The sequence below is a fragment of the Micromys minutus genome (genome assembly GCF_963924665.1).
Source record: "Micromys minutus genome assembly, chromosome: 5".
NCBI classification, from domain to species: Eukaryota; Metazoa; Chordata; class Mammalia; order Rodentia; family Muridae; genus Micromys; species Micromys minutus.
In genome coordinates, this window is record NC_137974.1 from 56,599,207 (window position 1) to 56,612,547 (window position 13,341).

At 50.5% G+C, this 13,341-nt stretch overlaps 1 protein-coding gene across 2 annotated transcripts in view; it reads left to right on the plus strand.

Annotated features, from left to right (window-relative positions):
- FOXP4 (forkhead box P4) overlaps nt 1–13,341 on the plus strand; it is a 52,616-nt gene that overhangs the window by 13,795 nt on the left and 25,480 nt on the right. For both annotated transcript variants that reach the window (XM_080917286.1, XM_080917287.1), the window contains exon 2: nt 4,323–4,558. In XM_080917286.1, coding sequence (XP_080773412.1) covers nt 4,340–4,558 — 219 coding nt within the window. In that variant the 5' untranslated portion in view covers nt 4,323–4,339. The remainder of the gene's footprint in view (nt 1–4,322; nt 4,559–13,341) is intronic.

The following is a 13,341-nucleotide window of genomic DNA, read 5'->3' on the forward strand; positions in this document are numbered from 1 at the left end:
ATGGGAGACTCTGGGACCTCCTCCAAATCCTGGATCACGCCTTATCCATCTCCACACACCATCTTGTCTTCCACTGCCCACATCGTGTGGTGGGAGAGTGGCCCAGAAATGCTGGGGTAAGAGAAGCCTCGTCTTAGCAAACTTTAGGGAAATTTGAAAAGGTTTGCTGTCCACTCCTTATTGGCTATTGGAGGGAGGGAAAGGCAGGGACTGTTGGCTGCTCACTTACCGTTCAGCTGAGGTTGGACTCGAACTCCTGATCCTCCTTGCCAACCCTTATTTCGGTGCTGAGATTTCAGTAGCACACACCAAGTTTTGGGGTGGGGTGATTATTATATGAGGATAGCCTAGTGACTTGCCCAGGACCACACAACTGGGGCTAAATGGTTTAGTCTCAGCTTGTACCCTCTCCAGCTGCAAATGGTGAGTTATGAAGGGGTGACTGTATTTAGAGGGAACAGGGATGTGTGAAGTCAGTAAGGTGGGAGTGTAGGAATGAAGGGTTGCCCAGAGCAACCAACTTGGATCCATGCTGGGCGGAGCCTTTAGGATAAGGGACTACAGCTGTGCATCTAGTGGCATCCTGATGGCTCCCAGCAACACCCAAACACCACGGTGGCTTCCTATCCACCAATTGCCCTCAGGACTTTTGCCACCCTCCCCCCAAATCTTAGAAGCTTCTGACACTACTTTCTCATGGAGAGAAGGGAAACTGAGGTCCAGAGATGTAGAGAGGCAAAGGGCTCTTAGCTAATTTGTGACAGTTTAGGCTGACATCTTTCCTAGTGATTTGCCCTCACATGCCTCCTAGTTACCAGGCACTGGAACAAAGCACATGCCAGCACCCCATCCCACTGAACCCTCTAGCTGGCTGGGCCCCAGACACAGAACAGTCAACTCCCCATCTTCTTCATCCTTCAGAGAGGTGGGTAGGAACCCTGAGGCTGTTGGCTGTTGGCATGCTTTCAGCCTTGAAGGGCAGGTGTCCCGGGGCAAAGGTGAGGTTTCCTAGAGGGCCTGGAAGTTCCTGCCATGCAAGTTTGAGGGGCTGGTGCTTGTGGTGGGTGGAAACCTGGAAGGAGGTAGATTAGGTGTGTGTGTGTGTGTGTGTGTGTGTGTGTGTGTGTGTCAGTGGGCAAAGGCCCCAGGAGAGGGCAGAGCACTCCATAAGGCATGGCTGCTATTCATCCACCCTGCAGAAATGACTTTTCAAATGCATATAATCTCAAGCATGCAAATGAGAGGTTTGCTTCACCCTGTTCAATTCGAGTGATCGGCCCTTGAATAGCTATTATTACATGGTACATGGCCACAATTATGTTGTTCACTTGGTTTTGCTATTTCCCCCCCCCCCCCCAGAAACTACGGGATGGAGGGGACATGTCTGCTGACTTCCTCTCTTTCATTCTCCCTTTTCAAAACTTGCTGTCCGAGTGAGCTACAACTCGTGTTGCTGTGAGGGTTGGAAGGGGACCACTTTCCCTTCCCTGGGGGAAGAAGCTGCCAGATTCTCTTTGCTTTCTCCTCTGTGTGCTTACACCCCTGAGGCTCTAGTCTTTGTCCCCTGGGGCCCAGGAGTTCTCAGATCTCAGAGCAGCTCGTCTGGGATTCCGAGCTGGCAGCTAGCTGCTCTCTACCCCAGCAGGGCTGGAATTGGAGGATCGGAGACCTGAGTGGGCAGTGGGCTCCCTGCTGTCTTCCTGCTTCCTCATGCCCAGCTGCGTAGGGGAAGTTGCTCCTGCAGTTTGCAGGGTGGGTGGTTTCAGGGGAGGGGGCTGAAGGCCTGTGCTGTGGTGGGTGGAGGCCAGAGCCCACCCCATCCATCATTTGGCCGCTACTAGCCCTGAGGCTAACACCACCATTAAAGGCTTAGAACCGAGTGCTTAATCTCTTCCAAACCATCGCCCCCACACCCTAACCCTGCTCTAGCTCCTCTCAGAACTCAGGAGCGGGGAGCCACTGATGAGAGAACACAGGGAGGAGACTAAGGCAATGTGTGGATCCCTCTCCCAGCCCTACAAGAGATAATCCAGAGTCCAACACGGAGACCTCCAGGGCAGTGGTGTGGCCTCTCTTCACCCCCCAGGACCCTCCCACCCTGCTTCCAGCAGGGATAAAGACTGAGCTGTGGTCCAGAGGAGGAGGAGAAAGGCTTAACTGTAGGGATGAGAGGCAGATGCCACTCGGAGCCTTCACCCTGGGAAGAGGAGTAATTCAGCTCTTCCCTACAATTTCCCTAACTTGAAGGGCCTCATCCTGTTGGCTGAGAGAGACAGTGGCTTGTGACATCAGACAAATCTTTAACTTCTCTGAACTCATCATCTCTGTCCTCAAAATTATGTAGATAGAGAATGTCTGGGGAGGGTGGGGGAGGGATGTTCCTTAGGCAGGTGCTTTGATTGTCTTGAAAGAACTCCAAGAGACTAGGACTAAGTACCTTTGACAGACAAACAGAGATTTAGGGAGTTTGAGACATGCATTAAACAACAATTCATAGCGGGTACCAACTGTTCCCTTTAGGTGATTCATGGGGTAGTAAACTCTAGAATCTGAGAAGTGCTTTTTGTTTGTGTGCCCATCCGTGTATGTGTGTGTGTGTGTGTGTGTGTGTGTGTCTGTGGGTGAGTGTAAGTGTGTGTGTAAGTGGGTATGGTGTGTGTGAGTGTGTGTCTGTGGATGAGTGTGTGTGTGAGTGGGGTGTGTGAGTGTGTGTATGTCTAGGTGAGTATAAGTGGGTGTGGTGTGTGAGTGTGGGGTGTAGTGTGTGTGAGTGTGTCTGTGGGTGAGTATGAGTGTGGGGTGTGTGAGTGAGTGTGTGTCTGTGGATGAGTGTGTGTGAGTGTGTCTGTGGGGGGTGTGTGAGTGAGTGTGTATATGTGACTAGTGAGTGCTGGTGAGGGCGTAGCTGAAGCAAGTCCTGTAGAGTCAGGATTGTGCTTCCTCTGCAGGCATGCACCTGGGGTCAAAGGCTAACGCTTGCTCATGTCCCCCTCTGAGGTCTGTTTGTCACTGGTGAGAGGCTGGACTTCTACAAGGAAGGGAAGGGAACTTCGTCATCCCTGCCCCTCCCTCTGTTTTCTGCTCCAAACACACCTTTCTGGAGAATTTACATCTGCCCCATCTTACCCGTGTCTAAGGAAGGGGAACTGACCTCTTGCCTTGACCCTCATGATTTGGGTAAAGGTATGGCTTTTAATTGACTTGTTCATTTGGGGTTTTTAGTTTTCAGATTGTGTGTGTGTGTGTGTGTGTGTGTGTGTGTGTGTGTGTGTGTGGTTTGTAGTTGCTTGTTTGTGAGGATGTCTGAGGAGGCCAGAAGAGGTTGTCAGGTTCCTGAAGCTGGAGTTGCAGGCAGTTATGAGCACTCCTCTGTGGGAGCTGAAAGCAAGCACTCCTGACCTCTTCAGCCCTGTATTTCTGTTTCTGAGGCACATTCTCCCAGTGCTCAGGTTGGCCTGGAACTCCTCCTACCTCACCTCCCAAACTGAGATTATACACGGGACAGGTTTTTTCCTTCCTTCCTTCTTTCTCCCCACCCCACCCCATTTACATAGTCTGGGAATGGAAGCCAAAGCCCCACGTGCTCTATCCTTGAATGGGGTGGAGCTTGGATCTAGGAAATCCACATGCTAAGCCTTTACCTAAGTCTGTACCCTCAGCCTCTGTTTTCCCATCAGTGAAATGGGTGTCAAGTACACACCTCACTGCGCTGGTGAGGAGGACTCCTGGGCTATAGGTAGTAAGAAATAAGATACAGCAGCTACTTTGGTAGCTGGGCTAAGGACTTGAGACTTGTGAGTAGTGAGGCCAGGATCCCTTCTGTAGGTGAGAGCAGGGGCTTAGGACAGCTGGTTTCCTGAGTTGTTTAGGACCTTCTGTGACCTGGGGAAAGCAGTTCCTGCCCCCAGGGAACTCCGTATCTATGTAGGAACGAAGGCAAGGGCCATTTACTGGTGGAAAAGGAAGAGATTTGTTAGGCCCCAGCTACAGGGAGAGACGGAACAGATTTAGGACCCCGAGGGAAGAGGCAAGGGTTCACCTCCTACCCTCCCCCCATCTAGTCTTACTAGAAGGAGGAAATGGGAGGTTGCAGGGAAGGATCCTCAGCTTCAGTATGCTGCTAGCTGCCCCTCAACCAGGCCCCTAAGGAAGGGATGTCACTAAGAGGGTCTCAGGAGGAGCTCCTGGGAGGTTGAGGAAGAGACCCCCGTTTGGGAGTGGGTGAGGTGGGTGGGGGGTAGCTTTCGGTTGCAGTCCCAGGTAGAACGTGCTCTGCCCATTTATTCTCGAGCCTCAGCCCCTCCCCCGTGTCTCTTCTCCAGGTCCCTACTGAGCGGCAATGATGGTGGAATCTGCATCGGAGACAATCAGGTCGGCTCCGTCTAGTCAGAACGGCGTGGGCAGCCTCTCCGCGCAGGCTGATGGCGGCGGTGGGGCCGGGACCGCAGGCACGGCCCCGGCTGCGGCCAGGGACGCCTCAGGCCGGGAAGCGGCCAGCGGAGCTGACAGCAATGGCGAGATGAGCCCCGCGGAGCTCCTGCACTTCCAACAGCAACAGGTAGGAGCAGGCTGACCTCCCCAGGTCTTTATCCCACACCGCCTGGGTCACTGTGCCAGCAGCCTGGCTTTTCGATCCGTGAGAAGGGCCAGCCTCCAAGGCTATGTGTCTCCTGTTCTGATGGTTAGCCTGAGCCCGAGGGACTCTAAGTGGGAGCCCAAGTTTCTGGAGTTTGAAATAGTCCCAGCAAAGCCATAAGGACCGACAGCCACCTGGACAGCAGGCTTTAAAAGTCTGTTTTGAGTGTGTGGGTGTCTTGGCTCTTGTAGGCACGTGGCTGGGAAAGTGGCTATATTAGTGGGGTTGGGAGAGGTGCTGTGCACACGGGAATGTCTTTATGTGTATGTCTGCGTTTTGCACACTTGTGAGTTCAAGTGCCTGCAAAGGCCCTAAGTATCAGGTACCAAGGAGCTGGAGTTATTAATGGTTATGAGCTGTCTGATACGGGTGCTGGGAATCAACTTCAGTCTGCTGGTTGAACAGCAAATATTCTTAATTGCTGAGCCACCTCTCCAGCCTAGGTCCGTATTTAAACCCAGTCTGTGTTCCCTTTCCTCTTCTATGCCTATAATCTCCACCCTGAAGGGCGGGGCTCCAAGAGTTAAAGCCTAACCTCTCCGGAGATGCAGGAGCATTAGGTGAAGGACATAGTTATGAATGAACATGGCCCCTAGATCCCAGCTCTGCCCAGGGGTTAGGGTGGAAGGGATCATGCTTAAAGAGTTGAGAAGAACCAGCCCAGCCAGCCCATTCTTGGAGTCTTACCTGATTTTGCTTCTTAAACTGTTGCTGGTAGCCTAGCCCTTAGGGGCACAGCTGAGAAAGCAGAGCGGGAGAAGCCCAGTGTGCCCCATATTATCTTTCTCTGCTGTGCAGCCAGGGCCTTCATGCCTCCTCCAGCCTTCTCTCTAACCCAGGGTCCTCAACTATACCATAGCACATCCCCACAGTACCTGAGGCTTCAGGCTTGCACGAGAAGAACCTTCTGGTGCTTCAGCTGATCAGAGGGCTTCAAAGCAGGGACAGAAGGGACTTGTCCTCAGCCGGCACCTTTATCAGCTGTATGACCTCAGCCACTAAAATACTGAGTTCTTAGGACCAGAAGCAGACAGGTGTGACACTTGTTCAAGTAGGTGTGAACAGGAAGAGAGGACTCAAAAGGGTTCTGTGAGTGTTGCTTGCATATGTGTGTTCCTGTGTGTGGAGGCCAAAGATGGATTTAGGGTGCCTGCCTTAATTGCACTCCATCTTTATGGGTTTTGAGGGTTGTTTCTGCTTGTTTGTTTCGTTTTGAGACAAGGTCTCACTGTGTAGTTATGGCTGGCATGATACTCACAGAGTTCCTGCCTCTGCTGAGAGTCAAGGTCTAAACCAGGCATCTTATTTTTTATGTTACGTTTGTGAAAGTAAGTGTGTGTGTGTGTGTGTGTGTGTGTGTGGTGTTCACATGCCACAGTGCATTTATGAAGCTTTGGAGAGTTCTCTCCTCCCACCATGTGCCACCAAGGGATCAAACAGTCTCTAACCAAACATGGGCTGGAGAGGTCACCCAGCAGTTAGCAACACTGTTGCTCTTGCAGAGGACTAAGGCTTGATTCACAGTACCAGTACGTATGCAGCTCAACCATCTCCAACTCCACCCTCAAGGGATTTGGTGCCCTCTTCTGGCCTTTGTAGGAACCTGCACTCAATTTAAAATACACATAATTAAAAAATAATTCTTAAAACAATGTACCCCTAGAAGTTTCCAGAGGCCACATGTTTTGTGTGGCTGTTTTTGCCCCCACTGCATCTCTTTGCAAAGAGAACTATTCAGAATTTCAGTCGTTGCCGGGGATCAGAACAGCCACCTAGACTGAAAACTTTAAGAAACAAAACAAAACAACAACAACAAGAAACACCTTGGGGCCAGCAAAATGGCTCAGAGGCTTGCCACCAAGGCCAACAGCGTGATTTCCATCTGTAGGACCCACAAGGTAGAAGGAACACACTGACTCCAACAAGCTGGCTCCTAACCTCCACACACGCACTGTGGCTCCTGTATACACACATGCATGGATACTCACAAAATAAATAAATAATATGTAATTTTCAAAAGCAAAGTAGAACACTTGCTACGAGGCATAAACACAGGCTTCTGTGTAGCTGGGGAGAGGTTTGGGTGGGAGAGACAGAGCCGTCTGTGCCGATCAGGTTTCTGGGCTCTGCCTTGTACACTGGCCCTGGCTTCCAGTCACAATTCCACAGTCCAGTTGTTCTTGTTTGTTTTAAGTACCATCCCAAAGCCCTGGGAAATCCGGCATCAGCTCCACAAATGAACTGGGATGGGAATCTGGAGGCAGGCAGAGGCCCATTTTATCCATTTGGGCTCACTGTGGGCAAAGTGCCCGGGCCCAAGGAAAATATGTGAAAATTTTTTTAAAAGGAAGGTTTCATTGGCTATAAAACTATGAAATTTTCAATCGAAGTGAAACTATAGTCTGAGGGTTATTCTCCTACTTCTAACAGACAAATGGGGGCTGTGACCCTCCCCACCCCCAACACTGATATGATGTTATTATTGGTGGGGTGAGCAAGATGGAGAAAAGGAAGTTGCTCTGTTGGGTCTGCCCGCCATTCAGCCACAAGCAGGAAGTCTGCAGAAGACAGCTTTTGGATTCACCCTATGTTAAATGTCATTAAGTTCCCTCCCCCTCCCTGGGGAGGGGGTCATGTCATTCCCACATCACAGAAGAGGCAACATTGACAGCTTCCAGGTGCCTCATTCAGGGCTGAGCACTCCCTCCTGGCTGAGTGCTCCTTCCTTGTGGCTCCCACTACAAGCACCCAGTTACCTGCAAAGGAAGACCTTCTCACACATAGTAGGTGCTAAACACATGTGTGAATGCTTGGTGAGTAAGGATACTTCTTGCCTCACTGTAAGGGTCTCTTAAAACAAGAAAAAGAGGCAAGATCTCCTGGGTCATTAGCTGAGGAGCTCAACGGTGGAAGAAATCCAGCCGTTGTCCACACGCTCACAGCGGGCACTGGAGCACTGGAGTGCATGTATATACACACTAATAAATATAAAAATAGATGCAGGAACCAAAAGTAAATTTAAAGTATAGTTACACATGCCAGTAATCCCAGCACCAGAAAGCTGAGGCCAGAGCATCTCACATTTAAGAATATTCTAGGCTACTCAATGAGACCTTGATCAAGCCTAAGTGGTCTTGGGGCTCCGGGGATGGCTGAGTGGACACAGTGCACACATGAGAACCCGAGCTTGGATCCCTGGCACCCACATAAAAGTTGGGTGTCATGGGACAAACCTATAATCCCAGCATAGTGTGTTTGGGTGACAGCGAGGAAAAGGAATTCCCTGATATGGCTGGCCTTTTAGTCTAGTTGAAACTATAAGCCCCAGGTTCAGTGAGAGGCACTGTCTCAGTGAGGTGGGAATCGGGGTTGATACAATTTAAATGCATTGCATATCCGTCCATAATCCTTGCGGAATGAACAGATGACATTCAAAGCAGTAATGTGGTAAAACAATTGAGGAAGGTATCCCACTGTCAGCCACTGACCTCAACACATGCACCCTCACAGGTGAGCGTGCTGGCACACACATGTGAACACACACACACACACACACACAGACACAGAGGTGCACAAGCATCCCTGTGGAGCATGGTGGTACATGGTGACGTAGATGCTGGACACCGAGAAATTCAGGACCATCCTCAGGTACACAGAGTTGGAGGCTAGCCTACACGAATTCCTGTGTCAGGAATGCAGGGAGGACTCTGCCCACTGCCCTGAGTGGCCACTCTCTGCGCCTGCTTAGAGGCAGAGGTTTGACAGAATAAGTCTGCAGGTCACATTTTGTCATTTTGCCTTCCAGGATGTCCCTGCCCAGATCCCTTTGTCTGTGGGTCCCTGTCTGTCTGCTGTGGGTAAACAAATTTATCTCTGGCCTTCAGGAGTAATGAGTTGAGAGACAGCCAGACAGGACTGGTCAGACAGCCGGCCGGCAGTGACAGGACCTTAGGCTGCCGTGTCACTTCAGAACACAGAACAGAGCTGATGCTCCTGTTTTCATGTAACTGCAGGCTGTGACCTTGTTTAAACAGAGGTGAAGGGGTGACCCAGCGTAGCTGCCAGGCCAGTTCTGGCTGTACAGAGTCCCTTCCCAGAGCCTTTATTAGTAACAGAGCCACTGGGATGCCAAGCTCAATTGTCACTCTGGGGCTTTCCCCATATCTCTGTGGAGATCCTGTGAAGGTGTGGGAGGACCGCAGACCTTTTGGATGCTTTAGCAGAAACACTAGGGCAGGGGGCGTTGCTCAGTTGGTAGAGTGCTTGCCCAACATACATAGTGCCATGGGTTCGACCCCCAGCATTAACTAGGCACCTATAGTCACAGGCCTACGACACCCATACTTGAACAGTAAAGACAGAAATGGAAGAAGTTCAAGGTCATCTGCCACCATGTAGTCGGAGGTCACCCTGAGCAAGGGACATGGGTTTTTTTTGCCTTTGCTGCTGAAAGTGCTGTGAGAACCCACCTTTGAGCTTGGGCTGTGAGAGGTGGGCCCCTGGTTTTGGAAGGTCTTAGGGACTGGCCCAGTTTTGCTGGCAGCCAGCTGGACTTGCAGCCAGGAAGGCTGAACTGGCAGGGTGGGGCTATTCAGAGCCTCTGGCCACCGAGCTGAAAGGCGTCCTGGGCCCCCAGCCCCAGCGTTCCCATTGTCCTTGGGTTGCAGGGGTGACAGGTCAGGGAGGGTCACCAGAGGGTTGCCTAGCGTCTGGGAACTCCCACTGCAGTTGCCACAGCAACTGGGCCAAATCCCACCCTGGTCACATCCTGTGAGGGAGATTCAAAAGGGTTGGGGGACTCAGCACAGTAATGGGCTTTTAACTCACCCCCTCCAAAGAGAAAGAGATGGGGGTTGGGGAATCAGGGGGTTGGGGGAGGGGAGAAGAAGACTAGAAAGAGTCTTTCCTCCATCTGGCCCTCTTCTGCCCAAGCTACTTAGGGCTGTATGGAAAGGGAGCTTCCAGAGGGAATCAGCCCCGCCCCACTGCAGACCGGCAGGCAGCCGAGGTCTGAAGGCTTCCTGCTGGTCAGGGGCCGTGTCTTCAGGACTCCAGCTTCATGCCCTGGATTCCTCTGCTTCGGCTCTGCTCCCTGTAACTAACTTCTCTTTGTCCAGCTGGAGATAGGGTTCCTCCCCAAAGGAGCTGGGGTATACAAAGAGATACTACCCAGGATGAGGAGCGCTTTGGAACTGTACCTCAGCACAAAGTAGATGGGGAAAGGCTGCCCTTCCATTTTCTGAATTAGTAAGTCAAAGGTCACCCTTTTGCCCCTTTAGGAGAGAAGGGCCAGAGGCCTGGGGAAGGGACCCTCCCCCTTTTCATGTGGCAGAGGATTCCTCCTCACTGAGGGGCTGGAGGAGGATTTGGGGGATCTTTTTTCACCTGAAGGCAAAGGGCTTAGAGTAGCATTGAAGGGGGAAGGGTTGTATCCTAGCCACCTACCGGGCTCCCCTAAAAACCTTCAATGGGAGCTAGTGTTGCTCTGAGATGCTCTTACATGATTCGTGGGGAAGGAAGGGATCTGCCAGTTTGTAGTCTAAACCCAGCCCCCTGTAGAATTAGCTGGGGCCAGGCAGTGCCGAATAGACCTGCTTCCAGAGAATTCTACAGCTAAGACAGGACCTGACTACGAAGCACCTCAGCACTTTTGGTCCTTGTCAGTGGCTGAATACCATCCCTTCAAACACTGGGATCACCGTCCAGCCTCTCCCAACACTGCAGCACCTTGTTAGCTGTTTCTGGCTGTCACTGGGGGCTAAGCTGGTGAGAAGCTCACCTGTGCTGGTGCCCGAAAGGGAGGCCAGGAGAGCCTTCCGAGGACAAAGTCCCCTCTGTGCTGCAGACCCTTGGCTGCCCTCCACCTGCAGAGGCCACCCTCCTCATGACAAGCGGGAGCCCTCTGTAGAGCCGGCAGGGAGAACCTGCAACTGTACCAGGATGTCTCCCACCCCTGAGGGCCCATCTGCCTGTGCTTCGCTGGGTTTCATTTTAATGGTTCTAATTTGAGAATGTGCCGATGTCATTTTTACGAGGTTGGTGTAAAAAAAAATTTACAGCCTTTTCCAAAAAGCTTTCTTTAAAAAAAAAAAAAAATAGAGAGAGAGAAAGATCCAAGGGAAGAAAAGTAGAATCACTTTGGGGGTTTTATAGTCTTCCCCCACCACACAATTTTTGCCTCCCCCTTCAAGTGTAACTTCCTCTTTATGTCTCCTCATTGGAGGATAAACCGTTACTAGTCAAGAACCTGGGTCTTTTCCTAAGGTTAGTTTTCTCTGTGGTGCTTGACAGTGACCTCAGGCCTCTGACCCCCTTTCCCTGCCCCCCCCTCATTCTGTCCAAAAAGAGTTTTGAGGAGTGGATGAGTGTGTAGGAATGCTTATTAGACGCCTGCTGCTTACGAGCTGGAGGTTAGGTATCACTTTCTGCTCAAAGTCTTCCAGAGGATGCCCCCCCCCACCTCTGGGTGTAGAATGAGGTAACCTTCATCCGACCTGCCTGGCATGTGCCAAGAGGCTAAGGGAGGAAAGTCATTTGTTTAAGGTTAACCCACAACTAGCAAGATTTTTGTCTTAAAAAACAGAACTAGATGGGGCTAGAGAGATGGTTTAGTGTTTTAAGAGCACTGACCGTCTCCTGAGGACTGGGGTTTGATTCCCAGCACCTACCTGTTGACTCACAACTGTCTGTAATCCGATACCCTCTTCTGATCTCTGGAACACATGTGGTACATAAACACAAAAATGAACAAAAACACTATACACACTAAAAGAAAAAAAAATATTAAAGAGGGGCTGGAGAGAGGGCTCAGTAGTTAAGAGCACTGACTGCTCTCCCAAAGGTCCTGAGTTCAAATCCCAGCAACCACATGAATGGCTCATAACCATCTGTAATGGGATCTGTTTTGGTATGTCTGAAGACATCAACAGTATAAATAAATAAACAAATCTTTTTAAGTTTTAAAAATTATATTAAAGATAAAACCCAACAGATCAGGAACTTGACTCAGTACAGTGCTTGGTAAAAAGCATGAAGATCTTGAGCTCTAGTCCCTGTGCCCATTTAAAAGGTCTGGAATCTTAGTGCTGAAAAGGCGGAGACTGGCAGTTAGTTGGCCAGCTGGCTCAGAGACTCATGAGAGACACTGTCTCAAAAATCAGGGGGTGGGGGGTGGAGAGATGGCTCAGCGGTTAAGAGCACTGACTGTTCTTACAGAGGTCCTGACTTCAAATCCCAGCAACCACATGGTGGCTCACAACCATCTGTAATGGGATCTGATGCCCTCTTCTGGTGTGTCTGAAGACAGTGACAGTGTACTCATATAGATTTAAAAAAAATAATAAATCTTTTAAAAAACAAAGGGTGCACTATTGAGGAAGATGCCCAGTGCTGACCATTGGCCTCCACATTCAGACTAGCACGTGTAGGCCTCATGTTTTGCTTTTTCTACCCCGGGGCCTTTGCACCCGCCTTGAATTGTCTCCCTGGGAAGGACTAGTGGCCTCTATGGTGAGGAATCTCCCCTGAAGTCTCCATGGAAGGCTTTATGTTGCTGCTCTTTGTCAGCATAGGGCTTAGCTGCCTCAGGATTTGTCTGTCTGGTAGTCGATCTGCCCACTAAACTAGGTAGCTCGGGTAGTTAGGATTGTCCCCTGAACTTGACAGTATTCTTGGGACAGTATTCAGTGAGTGAGTTGTCATGGACCTGAAGCTGAAAGCTTAAGAATGCTTCTTGAATATGGGATGAAGGGGGTGGGGGCAGGTGTGAGCATCCTTAGAGTCCTTCTGGGCTCCCCTTTACCTAAATCCAGCCTGCCCCCAGACATTAGTAATCAGCACCAGACCAGTGTGGTGACTCAGGGGCTAACAGTGCTTGCCCTTCATTCTTAGTAATGCATTTGATCCTGAAGCCCACATAATTATCAACACAATATGGATGGGGCTGAATTCCAGTTTTGTCAAGTATTTCCAGAGGCATGCGAGAAAGTGTGCCATTTGCTCTTTAAGGCTGCCCTCAGAACCTCCGGTGATCATAGTTTGCTGGTGTGAAGTCTCCCAACACCCATGTCATGTCTGGTAGATGTCGTTCCTCCTTGTGTCAGTGTGTCTCTGGGTGAGCCCTGAGCCCCTTTCTGGCCTCTCCATGTTCCTAGTTAACCTATTTATTGGGTTATATTCAGACCATGTCATTGGGTTATAATCAACCATTTGGACCCCACTTGGGTGGATGCCCTCCAACACTCAAGACTCCGAGGTAGAGGATAAAACAGTGTATTCTTCTGGCATATCCCTGGGTGTACACACACACACACACACACACACACACACACACACACACACACACACACACGGAGGGATGGGGAGGGGCCAACACAAACTGGGGTTCTCAACCTGACAAAAGACTGAACATCTCTTTACCCATCTTTAACCACATAGCCTCAGCCCAGAGGTGGGAGAACCCTCTTTCCTGAGACTCACTCTTTTTAAATTTATTTATTTTTGTTTTATGTAAGCTGATGTTTTGCCTGCATGTATGAGGGAGATGGATTTCCTGGAACAGAAGTTACAAACGGTTGAGAGCTGCAATATGGGTGCTGGGAATGGAACCCCAGTCCTCTGGCAGGGCATCCAGTGCTCTTAACCCCTGAGCCATGTCTCCAGCCCCAAGACTTGTTCTTTTCAATGAAGCCAACCCTGTTCTCAGC